We start from the raw sequence: 20364 nt of genomic DNA, 5'->3' as shown, positions 1-20364 counted from the left end.
CATTGTCGCAAAAATAAAATTGGCGATTGTTCAATAATGCGCGCATGCAGTGGTGAAACTGTGGTACGGTGAGATAAAATCTGAGATTTTAACACAACGTAATTTCAGACGAGCGTTTAAAGGACTTATACCAATAGAATGAGATCCCAGAGTTACGAACTCGAATCCGTGATACGATTGCAACAATAACACGGAACATGTTGGAGAGAGTGCAAGTCAAGAAGTTGAATACATAGTGGATATTGTTCGTACTAGCAACGGGGCATATGTGGAGTTGTGTGGAAAATAAAATTAGCTGTGCATGAAGCTTTGTGATTATTTATCGACAACGTAACAAGATTCAGCCGCAGTAACGTTACTCGAGTATATCTTATCGAAGAATGTTGTGTCGTTATTTGTATCTTCCGCATATTGTGATACTAAGATTTATTAACTTTAGATTGAATCAGAATTTAGTCTGAAAAAATCTTTCAAACCTGTAGTTAATTTCAAATTGTAAATATTTTACAACAAAACCAACTATGAAATAACATGGGGAATATTGGGAACTTCTTGTGAAATTTTCATATATAAAACCGAGAATTCCACATTGATTTCTGGAATTATATTGAAATGGGTAGGTCCAAGTATTGTAAGCCACTCACTCATTATAGGACACAAAAGTGGATAATAGAGCGGTGTCTTCTGAAATGCATATTTATGCATCTCAATTTCTTTGTTCCACTACGCTGACGTACTTCCGTAAATCTGTTTTTCGCACCACATCATTCATCTTCAGTTAATATGGTCCTCTTTAGACTGAAAGGCGTAACGTGAAACTTACGTGATTTTCATTTCAAAGTTGTGTTGATTTGAGTGTAATGAATATTAAGATCTTCTCTTTTCAATGAAATTTCATTCTCAGTAACTTTGCTATCAATTTAATGATCTCCTTAGAAAAAGTTATTTCGAAAAATTGTACCCAGAAAATGGACAGACCTTTTGACTGTTTCAGGATGTGTTTCTCATAGAGAAGAACAGCTACTGATATATTTTGTGATTTAATTATGTATTTTAGTATTTGCATTTGCATCATTGTTGTTTTGCTCTAACTTCCTAAGTAATATAAAGCTTAATCTACTGTTGTGAGTTAATGTGGTTCGAAGCTCACATATTTAAGTTCCATGTCTTTACGTATCCTTAGATCAAAAAAGAGACGTTAAGTTCCAAGCGAAGAATTGCAAGCTTAGTAAAGTTACGCATCTGATATATAATATTAAAGATTAGTGTGTGCTAACATCTACAACTTAATAGGTATTATGGAATAATTTTGAGGGAAGAAAAATAGAGAAATAGACGTGTACCGGATGTGTCAAAAATTGTATACACTTTAAACTGTTATAGAAAATTTATTTTCAAACGTACGGTGTTAAATTTTGGGAAAAAGTAATGTTATGTTTCTTCAACAAGTAGCAGCTGAATCGTCGGTCTACTTAGCAACCCAGTTAATAGCAAGAGAGTAACATGAAAATGGTGAACGGATGTTTGAACTTCGAAGAGCAGAAGTAGGTTGTTAAGTGTTAATGGAAGTTCGAGAATGTTATTGTTGTTCAGAGACAGTGGAGATGTGATTATTTAACTTATTCACCTTCAGGGCTGACAAATACATGTCTACGTGACAAATTCGAGGTTCATGGAGCAGTGTGTGGTGTGCAGAAAGGCCGATCAGGGCAACTTCGCACGGTTCCAAGTGTTGAATAATCAATTGCAGTGCTGAAACTGTTTCAGTATTCACCAGAAAAATCTTCAATGCAAGGGTCACGGGAGAGCGGTGTAAGTGCTTGTAGTGTGCTACTCACACTGAAGAGAAACGAGTTGCGTATGTACATTTCAAGGCCGGTGCAGGAGCTAAGTGACGACGACCTAGATCGATCGCAGGATACAATTTTATGAATGGATTTAGGAAATGGTTACACGTGAAATGGATTTATGGGCAGTATTGTTTGGTCAGGTAAAGCGCAATTCAAACTTAATGGAAATTGTAAATAAGTATAATTGTGTGTACTGGGCTGAAGATAATCCCCATATTACTGTTGAAAAGGCTGCGAATTTGCCTGGTGTAAATGTGTTATGTGGTTTGTCTCCTAGAGGACTCATTGGATCTTTCCGCTTTGACGGCACTGTAACTGGGGAAAAGTACCTAACAGTGCTTGCTGATTCAATTTCCTTGCCTTTTATGCAATATGCGGTAATGATAGGCTTTGTTACCAACAAGATGGCGCCCCGCCACATTCTCATAGGAATGTACGAACATACCTGGATCAAAATGTACCAGGCCAGTCGATACGACGCAGGGGACTAATCGAGTTTTCTGTGCGCTCTTCAGACCTTACGCCGCTCGATTTTTCTTATGAGGCACAGTAAAAGATGAGATGTACCGTCATAAATCACGTAACCTGGACACAATTTGGGATGAGATTGAAACTGTGCGCGTTTCCATTGGAGATTTTGGTGCTAAGTAGGGAAACAGTTATAAAATACTCAAAAATGTATCAATGCTAAAAGCCACCATTTTGAACATTCAGTTTGACCAGAAAGTATACTTATTTTTCAAATTGACTGTTGTCTTACCTTTCCCAGAAATTTTTGCTTGTAGGTTGGAAAATAAACTTTCTGTGACGGTTCTAATTATGTATACATTTTTTTAACGCACCCGTTATTTTTCCCGTTGTTGGAAAAGATACTTGAAAGGTGATTGGACTGTGTATATTTTGAATAAAGGTGTAATTAAATGCAATTCAGTACTAACATAGTGCATGTTGTGATTATATCTTGTTATTTTGGGGATAACAAACTGATATATGAGCTTACATCAATTCTGAGCAAGTTATTGATCCGTGCCTTTAGATTTATCTGTGCATTATACAATCATAAGTGATGTACAGACTGCTTTGAAGACTAATAACCTAGTCCATTTTTTTCTGAGGATTTATTTAATTCCACCAATCTTTCATAATTATTCATTTGTATTATTTAATACTTTTCTTGCCCAACGTAAAATTTATGTTTTATTTGTGTTAAATATGGACCCATAAATATGTGAGTTCAACGTATTCATCGTTAATGTTAGCGAATGAAGATGAAAGTGGCAACAGCTTTCGAAAATATTTTTGCTGGAATAAATACATTGACATTATAAGGTTAGTCATATCATGAAATATCAAAATATATTTTAGAGGCAAATAAGTTCATTGATCGTGACTTCAATAAGTATAGTAATAAATATGTAGGAAGTAATTATGTTCATATGTTAAGAGTTTTGAATTAACATTTGTTTTTACATATGTTTAAGTACTATTTTTCTCTCATGCTTACACTTTTGAAGGCTCTTGAAGAATTGAAGAAAGTATTTACAGCAGAACTAGCGCATATAGCCTACCTTCCTTTCTTTCGAATGGTTGGTGAAACGAGCATGGAAGAGTCATTGAAAAATGAACAACTAATTCGTGATCTGTGTTTGGAATATGAACAAGAGGCTCATCTCAAACTCACTGACGGAGGTAATTTATTTATTTTATATTACATTGTGTAGAAATTTCTTGAAGAATTTCTTAACCCCTTGCGTACCATTGACATCCATATGGATGTAATGAAAATGTATCCCATATTAAGGGTAATATTAATCCTGAAGATTCTGAAATTTGTTAGTGGATGTAAGGCAAGACTTAGTTCTACTATATCTCCTTAGGTGACAGCACCTTACTGATAGAAAAGACAAGAAAAAAAAAGCGTTGTCTCAGTAGTTGGCAGGTCTAAGGGAACATTCAATTACAAAACACATGTGTTTGTTTTGACGATAAACAATTAACAACTTCGAGATCGGAAAAGAAAAACCTTTGTCTTTCATCTCCGGTTAGTATTGCCAACCTGAAGCAGCATAAAATACCTTCAGAACATCAGAATTTCCTTTGTAAATAATTGTTTTTATCAGTAATGTGAATGCTTTCCTCACGCCCACATAGTAACTATGTCCTATATAACGTTCTAGACAGTCTTTTAACAGTAAATGAAACCGGTATTGCAGCACAAACGTAGGAAAATTATACCTGAAACGCAAGGGGTTAATACTTAAAAAGGAATGTTTAGCGAAACTAATTAGTGTTGTTGAGATTCTGTACATTGTTAAGTAATGGAATATATCAGACAGTGCATTAACCATTTTGTAGCGTCTGAGCGAGTTGCTTATAGTTATTATGGATGATAATATAGGAACGTGGAGGAGTTAGAGCAAAAATTGAACATAACCTTAATTAAGTTAGAGACTTATTTTGCATTCAGTGGCAGAATATCTTTATATTTTTAGTGAGAGAACGATTCGAGAATTATTAATAGAGAGAGAGAGAATGAATGTTTTATATTTCTTCACTGTATATCATATTACATATGGAAACTAGGCTTGAATGGAGCCTCGTTGAGAATAGGACGTTTCCTATAGAAGATAGAGAGAATAAAGTTTAGAAGTCAGAGCTGTTTTGGTTATCGGCTTTTAAGTGATTGTAGATTATTTATACAAAGAGTGTTCAAAAAGTTTTGCACAGTGGTCTCTTTTTTTTTTTTTTTTTTTTTTTTTTTTAATAATATTTGTTGCAGGAGGAGAATGAAATTTTTTGTGAACATACTTGGAACATTTAGCTATACACTGAGCCTACTCCATGTAGCTTCCATCAGCTGTGACGCATCTGATCCAACGTTCTTTCCATGATGTAAATGCACTTTGGTAAAATTCTGGGGATTGACTTTTACACCATCGCTTGAAACAGGAAATAAGGTCTTTTTCACTATCAAATGTTTTACCGCGCAGATGGGCCTTCAGACGTGTTTTGCTCTCAGGTTCGGACAAAAATAACCATGTTTCATCCTGGGTAATGACGCCGTCAAAACACTGTTTTCACTCTTCAGTAAAGGTCGTCATGAGACCCTCGCACACATCCTTCCTCATCCTTTTCATTTCTCTTGTCAGTAATCTAGGCACCCAACGTGCACAAATTTTTCTGTACCCTAGTGACTGTACCACTGATACCACACTACCCAATGACAAACCAGTCATTTCAGCAAGCTATTGTGTAGTTACACATCTCTCATTTTGGATTATTTGATTAATGGTCTCCTTATTCACATCACTCACTACCGTCGATGGTCTACCGCATTGTGGATTGTCCAGCAGAGAGAAATTACCTTCTTTATACCTTTGCGACCACCGCTGGATACTGCTGCGATCCAATGTATCCTCCCCATAAACAGGGAGCAATTTCCTGTGAAAGGATGTGGCAGAGTCATCGCCGGTCTTGAAGAGGAACTCCATCACCGACCGTTGTCGCAACCTGACATCTACTTCACGGTCCATTATGGCTCACCTGTAAATAAAAGAAAATACTTTTATATACCAACTTATAGCTAAATGTTCCAAGTATGTTCACAAAAAAAATTCATTCTCCTTCTGCAACAAATAAAAAAATTAGAGACCACTATTCAAAACTTTTTGAACACCCTTTGTATACTGAAATTAGAGATTGTGGAGTTCATCTTCTTGAAGAACTCGAAGTTGTTTATCTTTTTGAAGAACTCGAAGATGATGATATCAATATTCTAAACACTACATTAACCCTAGGAACACCAAGATATTTTGGCTTACATTACAAACTAATGGGTGTGGACCTCAGAGCTCCCCTCCCCCTTTTGGTTCCTACGGTTAAGCAATATGCCTTATAAATCTTCGTGACAAATTCCTCAACAATAGCATCAACTTTGGGGCACGATGGCTCAGTGGAAGAGCGCTCACTTCTAGTGCGAGGGTCCATTGTTCAATTCTCAGCCACGCGAATTTGTGGTGGACAACACTGTGCTCATGGTTTTCTAGGACTCGTCTGTTTCCTTCTCATATTTTCATTTCACCAATTATTTCACAATCATCCGCCTCCTTCATCCTAAACGGCATATCTGTGGAACATAAAACTAAAAGTTTCGTGGGATGCACTAGCGCAGTGGTAGTGTGTTCATCTCTGGTGCATGGGCGTCTTATTCGTTCCCAGATTACACCAAGCCAACTTGTAGTAAACATACACCATGTGTTTTGGTTTCTGATTGTTCTTCCGTTTCCTTCTACTTCCTTCATTGTACCTTATTGTTCATTATCATCAACGTCTCCCTTAGCCTCCGAGTATAATCATCGGACGTTAAACTTGAAGAAAGAAAAAAATAATAATACATTTCATTTCAATAACTTGAACTCTGTTATTTTAGTTACAAGTTTTCAAAAATTCACTGTGGCTTTCACTAAATTTCGCCTTTATTCTTGATCGAGCTCGGTCAAATATTTAACAGCCCACGGAAATCTAGATTATGATATCAGAGTAACCGACCCTTAAATTTTAGTACCAACCAACCAAACTATTCCTGAGAAATAAAGTTTATGTCAGTTTTTTTTATCCAACTATAACGAAGTTATTAAGTATCCCAAACACTTCAGTCGAATTCTGAAATTAAGGAGACGAGATAACATGAAGCAGGAAGTACATGGGAAATCAGAAATAATCCCCTTAACATCTTTCTTCAGTACGAAGCTATGAGAGTAGTAGACCTACAGTTGAACTCTGTTTAATAAGTTAAATTCATAGTATGATGCTACGAGTAGCATTAAAGTCTACACATCTTATGCCAATCACGAGAAAAGTATCACCTCACTCAAGAACCATTACAAAGATCTGCAATGAAACCGAAGCATTTATATAGTTAAATAAAGAAATCAATAAAAAGAATTGTTAGAAAAGCTATATAGGTATAACCAAAACTAACTAAACGAATCCATGTTGCGGAACATCTTAGGGATGCAAAATGAGAATAACCGATTTGAGATATGTCAATACATTTAAAAATAAACACAAAATAAAAGAAATTTAAAAATTACATTTGTTGCCAAGACTCAAAATAGAGAAAGGTCGGTTAAATAATAAACATAAAACAGTTATTTAAAATACATGGAATGCTAATGTGATGAAAGCAATAACATAAGTTCCGCAACATGTACTTGTCGAAAACATGGCTGACTACTGTTTTACAATGACCCTCACGGGTTTTGACAAGCAGCATTTCAGCAATCACGTAGAACAAGACGTATTTGCGTTGCTTTTTCCAGGTGAGTTCTTTTTTATCTTTATACCTTCTGTTTTTAATCGCTGTGACCAACGTCTTTAGGGGAAAGCTGTAAACTTGATGGTATAGGGATCTTATAGAAGGAGAAATGTGAGGTAATCATTCTATGGATTAATTTATCCTACAACATGTCGTTATTTACTTCTTTTGGTAAAAGTTTCGAGAGAGTAATTTTGTTCCTATTATTTTCTTGAGAGTTCTAACAATTTTGTTCATGATCCGATCTTGTATGTGATATATAGTCCTGTGATTCAGCCCTTTGGAGACCAGTTAGTGTAGTGGAGAACCACCTATACGGTGAGAATTAATCTTGCATGTACCGGATAAAATTCCCGGTCGTAGTTCGGAGCATATGTTAATAGGATGTATGTTCTATACTTCATAATTTCCATGTTAAAGACGTAAACACAATCACTAAAAAATAAATTTTGTACTTCATAATCAATATATATTACGATTCATTTTTTTCCAAGGGTCAGAAAGATGGCCTTTGTAAAAACCATAATTCATTGATAGCATTGTTCCTGAGTGTGTACTACCGTGGATCAAATATTCAAAAAAATTTAGAATTTGATACTTAATGAGAACAACGAATAGTTTGAAAAGGAACTAAGTTAATAATAGTTCTCGTATCGCTTCAAGTATAATGCTGATTTTTCAATAGGTGTACTATTACATTCATATCCGAGCTTACATTTAAACTGGTTTTGAGATTTAGCAAATTATTACTTGAACAAACAAGAATGATGTACATCTTACTTGATGTACTCTTGTCAAGAAATCATCATAAACTGTCGACAACTTATCTTGCAAAAGAATTAGTGTGAAAAGAAGTATATCAACCTACATGTAAACCTATTTATAATTTCTAAAATTTCCACATCCATCTTAACATAAGCTGGAAGAGCTACCTCGATTGAAGGTAGCTGCTCCAGCTACAGAAAATTACACAGAAATCAAAACGTAAGTGCATTAAAGAGGTAAGAAATCATAGTAATAATTTTGTTTTATTTTATTGCTTTAACAGGAGCTGGTCATGCATTTTACTTGTCCGATTGGTTAACTTCTAATAACGCAGATCCGGAGAAATCCGAAGGTGGAGGTTTTGGCAGTAATGTTGCTGTTATTGGAAATAGAATTGATTTACAGGTAAGATTCATAATAATTAAAATAAAATAGATTTAAATAAATTAAAATAAAAAAACCACAAAGCACAATTTATTATTAACAAAAGGTTTTTTCGAATTATAGCTACGAAAAATAAAATTAAAAGCCTGAAATATAAATATCCTATAATTAATCCTTAGTTAATTAATTATAGTATTTTGTATTTATTACTTGTAAGGTGTTCGATAATATATAGAGAAAAAAATCGAAAAGCAGTTGAATAAAATTTTAGAGCAAAACAGAAGTGTATTCTCTAAAACTGAAATACACATTTTAAAACGTGAACATTTCTTATATTTTCTATATATAGAAGCTAGTGACATTGAGAGATTTGTCTCAACGGACACCAATTTTCCTATACCTGTATGGTAGAATTCGATCGGCTGTGTGCTAAACCATGGATACGTGGCTGGATGACCTCACTCTCAACGTTGGCTGACAAAATGTTCCTTTAGTGGGCCAAAAAGGGGAAATGGCACCAGGTCTAGACTGTATACTTGATGCATCAGAATTTCCAATTTCAAGATTGAAGCTCTGCAACGTTATTGCAGGAATATGAAAACGCGCATTGATATGCAGAATAATTATATCCAAAGGTTTTGTGGGACGTTTTCGGCACAGAGCAACTCTAGACAATCGAATGTGGCACAGTACCAGCAGGATGAAAAGTTTGTCGTTTTATTGTCAGCAAGATGGTGCGGCTGTTCCAGAAGACGATGAGTTAAACCTTTACGTGCAGACAGTTTTTTTTTTTTCTTTCTTTCTTTCAAATAGCGAGTTCGTGTGTTTTGACATCATACTATGCCACTTTCGGTCCGAAGCAAAATGAAACATTCATAATTCGTCACTGCTAACAATATTGCCAGAAAGTGCTTTTCCATCCATCTCATATCGAAGCGAATACTGAAGACAGCATGCCATCCGGTTATCCATGTGTAGTGATGTGAACTTTCTACGGGTTCGTCTTGCTGATACTTTGTGATATCAAACGCTGGCTTATGGATGATGATGTGTTGTTGCCATATAAAATGCCCACTTCTTCCGCTGTTGTTTAGATCGTTGCTTGCCGGTTCAGTTGAATAACTTCAACATTCGCCTGTATTGCCTTCGTCAGCTGTCTCGTAACTAGCTTCATGAAACACACTTACGCGCCTTGTTTTGAACTTCGACCGCCAGTTACACTCGTTTATGAATATTAAATGCCCTTTTGACCTTAGAGACCTGATGACACTTCGCGTCTTTACTGTTTCGTTTCTAACGTCTCGAACCAAGGTGCTATTCAGAAACAACTGCATTCAGAATGTGTGAGGAGCACACATATCTGCCATCTCATGGAGAGATGATATAATACATATACTTCAAAATGTATATTTCAGTGTTTGAAAGTACATCTCTTTTTTTGCTGTGAAAAATTTTTCTGTTACTTTTTAATTGTTCCGTGAAGATTCGAGAGAAAGTACAAATTGTTCATTATTTTGTAACATAACAGTATATTAATTAAAATATCAAACAGTACCTTCCTAGTTCTTCAATACAGAGTTTGTAGGTCAAAATTAGTCATGCAAGCCAGTTAGTGGATCCTTCTGTTGTGTTCTTGAATAATACTAGTTGATTATATCCTGACAACCAGCTACACAGTATATTAGCAACAATCAAAATATAAATAACACAATTTATCGTAGCAAGATGAAACATATATAACATAATATATATGTTATACTTTCTTGAATTTCTTCGGCTAGTATAAAAGAATGTGTATCACTCTTGACCAAATAAAATATTTTATTAATTATTTGTCGTTTTACACGTACGCTGCAGTTTCGTAAATTCTCATTTTTCTGAGCATAATTGAGTTGAACAAATAGAATGTATACAAATTGTAGCCTTACAACTTTAGTAGATAGTCAAGTAATGCATGCATCCTTGTAATTAGTTCCTTTTTAGAGTAAAAATGAGATGTTAGTTGTTAGGAATTGTAGAATTGATTACTGTACTTACCATGCGAGAATCACGTCATTTTTAAAATAAATATAATTCCGTAAGCTTTGTAACATAATTTGGCTTACTTATTGATTATTAATAGTGCAGCTCTCAAACGAAAAGCGTGCATAACGCCATATTAAAGTTGACACTCTTAAAACGTATTTGAGTGGTAATAGAATTGAGATGAATGGAAACTAGGCATAATAGTACCATTATATAAGAAAGGAGACAAGATGATGTACAAGAATTATAGAGGTCGAAGGTATCCTCACAAATGTTGGAGGTACAGGAAATAATTCTAGAAACGAGAATAAGGAAAGAAATAAAGAACATACTAGAAAAAGAACAAACATGGATTTAGAAAAGACAGGAGTACAATAGGCCTAATCTTCACAATCAGACAGATGTTAGAGAAAATCTATACGAAAGGATATGTGGATGTGCTTTTAAAATATGGAAAAAGCAAAGGAGAGAGAACATGGGAAACTGGAAAACTTGAGAATGAACAGAGATTTGATAGAAGTGAGAGAAATAAATGAAAAGGTGTCAACGAAAGTGAAAACGGATGAACCAAAAGAGTGGTTAGAGAAAAATCTAGAAGGAAAGGGACCACGAAGAAGAACCAATCAGATGGGAGAATAAGGTAGTGGGGACAGTATGAAAAAGAGGGAGATTGAGAAGAGATAAAGAAAGAAGAGGAATGCAAGGACAAGCAATTCTTGAGAATCTTCATTAGACGACCTATTCGAACGAGAGTTCAAGAAATAATGAATGAAACGTCTTAGGATGATGGTTATAATGTTGATAATTGAATAGATTTGGGAAGTGGAAGGTTAATAAAGCATGATATTTAAACAAATGATTGCTTCATTTACTTGCAGTTGAAAGTTCGAAAGCAGATAGTTAATATTCGGATTTGAGAAGTCATTACAATAAAAAAATGGGAAAATGCAGATGACATCAGCAATAAAGGATAATGGAAACCGTAAGAGTAATAAAGATTGATGTTATTATTTAATGGCATTTTTTCTAGTCTGTCGTAACTTACAGCTTCGTTGTATATACATTTTGCTTTCGCATTAAGAAAACATACAATGTAAAGAAATTGGAAACATTATTAGACATAAATTTTGTTGCTCTAAATATTATATTCACTTGTTTACTTATTTATTTAATTATTTTATTATTTTTGTATAATCTTTTTTTATAATTAACTTATTTGTCTTTATTATAATTGATGTTACATAACTTACAAAGGGTGAAAAAGTGACTAACTGGACCAGAACTGGAACCCGGGACCTTCGGCATACCGTGTCGATGCGTTAATCACTACGCCACCCAGCCCGCTTCCCAGCACAGCCACTCACACTCTCCCTCTCGAGATCGGTGGTCTCATCTCGGTCGACGTGGATTGTACCACAGACCACTGCTGTGCTTGGACAATCCCCGTGCCCATATACTGAGCACCTATGACGATTATGATTTCCTATATAATATATCGATGAAAGAGGAAACAGTCGATCTTTAATACACGCCAGATCCTCTGTAGATGTGAATTCTATAACTTCGTTAGTTATAAAATTCACATCTACAGAGAATCTGGTGTGTGTTAAAAATCGGTTGTTTCCTCTTTCATCGATATATATATGATGTTATATAGTTTTAGAGTTGGTTAAGATTAGACATTTTTTTTCTCTCTTTTATAATTTTCTTTTCAGTACTAAAGTCCATTTCTGTATAATCTGTTCATAATAATAATAATATATATTTTACAGAGAGCAGATATACCATCGACGAAATCTCCGTGCTTGAGTCCAAATTCACATTCCACTGGCCATGCAGAGAGTGATGTTATGTCCCTTATAAGTAAGAAGATGGAAAATACGAATAGGTTAGTGTTTCCAGAAATAGCGTATTCCATAAATTGGAAAGTATCGGAATAAAAGCGAGAAGGTAAAGGGTATATAATAAATCTTAATTCTTGACCACTGTCAGTGAGAAAGATGAAGGTCCATTACATCCTATAACTTTTTTTATTCTGATACTTTTTAGCCTAAGTAAAAGTCCGTTGGTTGGTTTGGTGCCAGCGTTCCTTTTCAGCTCTGAGGCTGTGTGAGACTTGACCTTACTTAGATTAACGTAAGATCCATGTCATGCATTTTCACGGGAAATTGAACCGGGTCTCCGAATACGGTATCACGAACCATTTAGCAACGAAGGAACCCACTTACGAACCTGTGAAGGAAAAAATAGAAACGTGCAAGAGGAAGCAAGGGAAGTTTTTTTTTTCTGTGATTTTGTTTTGTCCATGCGCTCCACGATAGATATCTAACAAGATTGTGAGTGAGAATATGTGGAATGGTCTGCTAAGGAATATGTACAGACTTGCTTTAAGATTTCCAGTTAATATAGTTATTATATAGTGATACTATATATCATTGTATGTTAGATATAGAAAAATGCCAAGTTACATAAATGATTATTGGCAATATATTTTAGATGGAAGGCAAAAAGACATTAATGTACGAGTTCTTTCAAGTTAAAACACCTTCAATTATATTTTTCTCAGGACTGGTAACAGATAGAAACGTGTGGTTTGTTTTAAAATACGCGCGCACTCGTTGTTAATACGTGACAGAGATGGCAAGACCGTACGACACACAGACTTTTAATGCACCTCGTAAAGAGATCGTTTATAGGTGAATTTTAAGTGATGTTGGGTTGTAGCCTTAGTATAGTTAGTGTATAGAAAAAGATTGATTAAGATAAAATGAAGTTACATTGTTTAGTGTTGAAGGTATAGGAGAGGAAAGTTGTACTTTAGATTGGTTCATGAATTTCAGAAAAGAAGATAGCAAATAAAGAAAACAGTTACGGAATTTCGTATGGTGCATCTAAGGCCTAACTTCTAAATGTTTGTAAATATTATACATGGTTTGTGTATACTTATTTTTGAAAAATGCTGTTCTCCCTGTTTCCTTTGCTTTTATTCAGTTCCTAACAATATGTTAAAGGACATAGTTTTGCTTCAACATTTAACATAAAACCCTTTGTTATCAAGATTTTATCTTTTTAGAAGGATTTTTAAAATTGTCATTTTCCTAATTTTTCTGCTTTACCGCCGGCGTGAAGAATTATGACTTTTCCCATCGATCTAACGAAAATTGTTAATTCAATTGTCATTAATTTGCAGCAATAAATAAATACTTTATAATAAAAAATCAAAAATAGTGTCTTGATTTATAAGAACTGTTGATCTTGTTCATTTCATCTATGATTTTTTTCTGTTTTTCTAAAGGCATATTTTAATAATTTCTTACAATGAAAGGTTAGAAATAAAAATAGACATAATTTAATAACCCAGTTCTTTTGGTATTTCAGGCATTTACGTGGTAATTGGTTGGCATATTGGGAGCATGAAATCGGCCGTGCGGAGAAAGATACTCGTTTTAATTTCAAGCAAATAAAACTTCAGAAATTCCAAGGACATACGAATGGTATTCGAGCATTGTATGTTTTGGATAATGAAAACAGCTTTTTAAGTGGTAGCAGAGACAAAACAGTGAAACTTTGGTCTCTACGGAGTCAGGTAAATCTTGTGATTCGTACTTGGAATGTAGTTCTTAGAATTTGCATTTCTCTTGTACATTGTAATCATTTAAAATGTGTTTAACATTTCATGATACTGTTTATGTTACTACATACATAGTATTTTATTTCTTTTTGCTTCAATAACAATACATCTTAGATCTTTATCTGTATTGTGAAAAACTAAAACTAAACCCCTGGCATAACACCCCTCAGAGGGCGAGAGCCTACCAACAAGCTTGTAGCACCCATACCCTTGGAGTGATGTGTGGTCAGCATATTGACTCACCTCGCCGCTAATACTGGCTTTCTAGATAGGAATTTGCTACTTCTTTCTTTTAAGTAGCTCTCCAATTGTCCTCATTACGCTGGGTGGACGCCGTATTGCCAAAATTATCTGGTGAGTACGAACGATTACCCATCTATCTTCTGACCAGATCCGGATTTGCTTGACTTTGTTGATCTCATGAGAAACTGTATTCCAGTTTTATCTATATTCTATTAAATATCCGATGAAATCGTAATGAATCATTAACTTTAACATTCCAGTTAGTTAATTTTATATTAAAACTAGCAGCGTTCACCCCGCTTCGCTGCGGTCACCCCGGAACGCAATAAACTTTGTTACTTAGATAATTTTTACTTTTTCGCTTTCAAGTGATATGACAGCGTTCACCCCGCTTCGCTGCGGTCACCCCGGAACGCAATAAACTTTGTTACTTAGATAATTTTTACTTTTTCGCTTTCAAGTGATATGATTGCAGTAAATCTTAACATTATATCGCCTGTCATTTATCTTAACCCGCCCCGCTTCGCTGCGGTCATCCCGGTGCTGGCATATTGTAAAAGTGTCTGTAAAAATAAGCAAATCAATTAAAAAATTTTAAACAGAAGATTCAAGCTATTTTCCTCTGTATATCGCCTGTCATTTATGTTAACCCGCCGAGTGACACGGTCATGCGGGTTGCATATAAATACGTTTATTTTTACCTATGATGAACTAATAACAAAGGATTTGTACGTTATGGACACTTGAATGGTCAATTATCTCAAGACACTGGTAATTAAAAATTAAAGTGATATGATAAAAACCATCTAGGGTCCAAATCCTAATAACCCCCAAAAATGAAAGAAATTGGTTCAGCCGTATTAGCGTGATGAGCGGACAAAATTTTGTACGTTCTCTTTTATATATATAGATTAAATGCGCATAATGTAGTACTATCGAAGCAAACAGATAAATTTGTAATCTGTTTCACGTAACCTGATAGGAAAAAGTTTTCCCCCATCACGCTCAAGTACAGGTGAACGTTGGTGTTTCGTCTTCCCCCATCAGTCCCCGCACACGGAGGTGTACAGTGTATCTAAATATGTCTAAATAATAAATTACAACTTTCATAATAACGTATTTTAAAACACTTAATTACATTTATCTGTATTAGTGAGGTAACACATGCGTTATATAATGGACATTTTATTGAGCAGTTATATTGTTTATTTTTCTTCTTTTGGCAGTCGGAGTTGTGATATGATATTAGAATGGCAAGGGATGTCAGGGTTGGTAATTGAATGGATATTTACTTTATTGATACAATAATTTCATAATAATATAAAATCAAAACCCAAGTACAATATGTATGGGTAAGTTATCAGAGGTTAAGATGATAACAATAGAACCTGAAACGATAAAAAAAAAAAAAAAAAAAAACTTTCCTCTCTTATAAACATATGCTCTTACATTAAAAAGAACAAGAAGAAAAATAAAAGATATATATATATTATATTTCTATTGTTCTCCTATTCAATTCTAATATCTGTCATTTTCGATTACTTTTAAAATCTCGCCCCTTTGAAACTGCATTGGATTAGAACTGTCACTATTCATCTCAGCGACCCCAAAAGCTATGAATTGAACTCTGATGTTGGTCGTTTTCTGGGGGGCAGAAGATTTTGTGCGGAGCGGCTGTTGATTTTTTCCGCGCAATTTTTGTGTTACTATTGACTGTATTGTTGACACCTTGCAACTTTTCAGTGACCATTGTCGTCTACGCGTAGTTGACTTGCATTCATTCATTCGGCTTATTGCCTTGAGAGTGCTGTTGTGTGTCGTGAGGGATCCAGTATCAGGGCTCATAGCGAGTCACTTTAACTAAAAGTTACTTTTTTTCAAGTTGGTTACTAAAAGTTACTTTTTTTTTTCAAATTTGTCACTAAAAGTTATTTATTTATTTATTTATTTATTTATTTATTTATTTTATTTTATTTTATTTATTTATTTATTTATTTATTTTTTTTTTTGGAGGTAAAGTGACTTTTTCGTGTGATTTATGTTTTGCATTGGCAGTTTTCTAAGAAAAATGTTATAAAAATAAATGGAAAAAGGCAGCAACTTGTTACCCATTATCTTCTGAAAGCTTCAGTACTTGCTAAAAGTTCATGTGAAACAGTCAGCTTTATTCTCAATTTAGCTTTTATTCTTTCTAAAGCACAGTGGATGGTTGGTGGATGCTTAAGTTCTCAAGGTGGGGTTGAGAACCCTTCTGTGTCTATTCTTTCATCATAATAGTCTTTTGGTTTTTCTCGTAATACTTAACGCTCCGCTCAACGTTGTATGTGTGTGTGTGTGTGGTTCATCATGTTCGTCTTGTGTTATGCTTCTTGTATGTTCTTCTTAATAGTAGGTGATGAATTTGAATATTTCATGGCTTTGAGAACTCTCAATGCTAAGTTAAGTATAATGTCTGGAATGAAGAAATTCGGAAATAGGCCAGAACTGGTTCCACTTACTCAGAAGCCTCTTACATCTGCTAAGTTTGCTTACCGTAACTACAAAACATACTTAGAAAACCTAAGAAAGAAGCTTAAAAAGAAGTAAAGAAGAAAAGATTAAACAAAACAACAAAGAGAGAGATGATGAAGAAACTGACAAAGGAAAAAAGGGGCATGATGAGATTTTGGTCACTTTTTTGTGTACTTTTGGTCACTTTTCAACTATTTACAAGAGACCAGACCACGATGAGCCCTGCAGTATGGATTTAACATAAAGGAAAAGAAGTAAGATAATAACTGTTCTTGAACACACTTCAATGACTCAGGGAAGTAGCAAATGAGTGCAAAGTGTCAGTAAGATAATCAAACAAAAGGTAGAAACAGGATTAATTTAATATAAACGAAAAGGTCACTGTGGAAGAAAGAACATGCCAAGAGATGATGTAGTTTTGCTGATAATTAGTAAGATCAATCCCCAGAGAAACAATTTTCACCTGTAGAAGGACTTGGAAGCGACTTGAGTTAAAATTCATGACTCCACTGTACGAAGAGGACGTCTGGAAGGTGGTCGCAAAGCTGGAAGGCCTCTAAAGAAATAACTACTGACGGAAGGTGAGAAGAAGAAATTACGTAAATAAGCGGATAAATACAAAGATTGGAGTGTTGAGGATTGGCGGAAGTTCCATTCTCAGATGAAAGTTACTTTGATGTTGAAGGCATGAGACCATGTGCGGAAGAGTCCAGCCATAAAATTGTCGACAAAACACATCATGCAAATAAGTATCCTCTGAAAATTATGTTCTGGGGATGCTTCTCGTACTTCGGACCAAAAGCATTAAAACCAATATCCGGAGTGATGAATAGTTACAAGTACATTCGTATACTGGAGCGCAGACTCATTCCAAAACTTCAAAGTCTGGCAGAATTTGGAGTGGAGAATGGAGCTTTTCAGGAAAAGGTCTTGGCAGCTGCCACAAATTAAAATAAGTGAAGCAGTTCGTAAACGAAAAGAAGATATAATGCTTGGACTGACCTGGGAACAGGGCCGCTTTTCCGCTTAGGCACGCTGGGCACGTGCCTAGGGCGCAAAAAATTGGAGGGCCAAAAAAGAGAAAAAATTAAAATACGCTGGTGCACAAAACGTCATTTCCGGTCCGGTTGAGCTACCTGGTTACAAACAAACTAGATCTCGACGGCTAATGTAAATGTGATACGTATAATTTTACTTTTGTTAATTGAAAATAGAGATTTATATTACTTGATAAATAAGAATACTTAAGAACAGTGTCTGGGGCAGTGCATTTTTTTAAGAAATCGCTACTGGGTATCCAGGAACAAAGGGTCCTTGACACACATAGCAAAATTCAAACGCTACAGAGCATGAGAAAGGTTTACAATTTGTTACGCTTAGTGACATAAGGGATTCTTTTTAACAATTTTATCGTCGCAAACTTTCAATCATTTTGTAGCATCTCACTGATCGTAAAATTACTAAAGAAAAGGAAAAGCTTCTGGCAATATTTAAAAAGCTGAAGAGAAAATGAAAAAATACACAGTGATTATAATCTGAGTATTAGAGCTTCTAATATCTGAGTATAAGGAAAAAAGGGGATGGGCACGTAAGTAACTAGCGACAGATTTAGAAAAAATTTTGGTAGGGACTTCTCTTAGGAATACTTCGTGTTTAGAAATCCCAAAATTTTAGAGGGAAGGGCTTGAAGGTTTATGAGTAACATTTGATTCGTTATCTATAGAAATCCTAAAAGTTTAGAGAAGCTCAGCCCCCTTGCCCGCCGGCATAAATCCTTCACTGAAGGTAACTGTGTAGTTGTTAAAATACTTCTTTACGCTTAATGGATAATCCCTTACTTTCTTACAAGTTTGTGCCACCTATTAATTATGTCAGAAGATTTGCCTGAAAATATCTCAATTACCAATATTACCTAAATGTGTGGTTGGCAGGAAATGTTAGGCCAGGATAAAACAGGTTAGGTTAAAGAGAATAATTTTTGAGAAGACTGGAATTGGGCGATAATGAGAATTGGGAATCTCTGGAAACCGAACCAAATTACGAATGCACGAGTGTAGCTCAAGAATAGCTGAAAACTAGTCTCAACAGGTCTAGCTCAGGAATAGCTGAAAGTTAGTCTCAACAGGCCTCTAAAATTATGAATGTACAATCAATGCACTCAATATAACCCAACCTAAGGAAAAAGTCAAAAGTTGTTTTATGAAAGTTTATAAGTTAATATGCGTCGCATGAAATTAATATCAACATATACCTAGATAGTGCATAGTAGATTGGTGTTATGGCAGGATGTGTAAAACAATCACATGGTGGTAAAGAATAAAAGGCAATCTGACTTTAAAGGAAAAATAGTGTGTGATCGCTTCTTTTCAATAAAACGGAAATTGATTCTAGGAAACTCGATATTCAATTGTCTCCAGAAAACATGCAAGCAGCAAAACAAAACAAACATGGTGAGCCTAACTAATTCTGTCGCTCTAGTTCCTTCCTATTTACCATAATCCCCTCTTCAATAGACAAGTTAGCTTAGCCTGAAATATGTTCTAACTCATGGGCCTATCTTATAGATGACAGACGACAAGCCTGGCTTTGAAAGATTTTCACTAAAAAGCCATCGGCGTCAACACTCCAAATCAGCAACTCCTTCTTGCTCTACACCTCGCCGTTTTCGATCTAAGGTTGCCACGTCAGAAACACAACTGGCTATCATCGCAAGGCAGTTTTTCCCAAAAGTGTAAAAGTTCTATTCACAATATATTATCAGAAATATTGTCTTAATTGCAACGAACCAAAACAATGTTGTAAGCTAAAGATGTGTAAAAATTCCATTTCATAAAAATTAAATATCCAAATAGCAAGTTGTTTTCTTCTGTTATTTTCTTTCAGATACTATTCAGAAAGTATATAAACCAATCATTTGGATCGTTACATATAAGAGTTCGGCTCCAACGTTTCTTAGTCCGTCTATTAACTTTGTCTGTATTAGAGTAGAATGAAAGTGCAAGGATCTCGAGGTAGACAAATAAATATGCGAAACGAAGGAAAGAGAAATATCTAAAATTTCAAGAATGAAGTTCTCCAACTTTATACCTATCCATAGAATACAAGTAATTTTAAATGTATAGTAATTCAAGTAATTTATTGTTCAAGTACTCTTCCAGTAATTTAGTTTTATGAAATGCACCGGGTATCCAAATTAGTGGACCTGGGTATCCAAGTGCTGGGCCTGGTTATCCATTTGGATACAAAAAGGTAGCTTAAAAATGCCCTGGTCTGGGGATAACTGGAGGATAAAAACAAACTATTAACTGTACTAATATTTAAAAAAAAATACGTATTCTCTGCTATTAGCAGGCAAAAGCCGAGACTGTGGAAATCATTCCTTGTGCACTTTTCAATTATAATAATTTACAAGAGACATAATGTTCCGTTCATTTTAAAACTACTAGCTTGTCACATCAACATGATGAAAGAATAAAAAAAGCAAAGAAAACAAAATTATAATATACTACCAAACCATGCCACTATTCTTTCCTTACGGCTGCCGGTTGCTAGTCCGAGATATGGTGGGTCCATAGGTGGTGGATAACGGGAAGACTCCCCAAAGAGTAAAAACAAATAAAGGCAAAAAGTAAGAGAAT

General features: G+C 34.9%; 1 protein-coding gene across 3 annotated transcripts in view; it reads left to right on the top strand.

Moving 5' to 3' along the window:
* The window catches only part of Wdr81 (WD repeat domain 81), a 107564-nt gene that overhangs the window by 65546 nt on the left and 21654 nt on the right, over positions 1-20364 (top strand). For all 3 annotated transcript variants that reach the window (XR_014127505.1, XM_081731512.1, XM_081731513.1), the window contains exons 15-18: positions 3365-3539; positions 8216-8337; positions 12114-12229; positions 13720-13927. Coding sequence is in view for 2 of the 3 variants with exons in the window: in XM_081731512.1 (XP_081587638.1) it covers positions 3365-3539; positions 8216-8337; positions 12114-12229; positions 13720-13927 (621 nt within the window). In the remaining variant the exon portion in view is untranslated. The remainder of the gene's footprint in view (positions 1-3364; positions 3540-8215; positions 8338-12113; positions 12230-13719; positions 13928-20364) is intronic.

The sequence above is a fragment of the Thermobia domestica genome, chromosome 11 (assembly GCF_964235325.1).
Source record: "Thermobia domestica chromosome 11, izTheDome1.hap1.1, whole genome shotgun sequence".
NCBI lineage: Eukaryota > Metazoa > Arthropoda > Insecta > Zygentoma > Lepismatidae > Thermobia > Thermobia domestica.
Note: the sequence above shows the minus strand (reverse complement) of the source record. Positions and strands in the feature narration are given on the sequence as shown.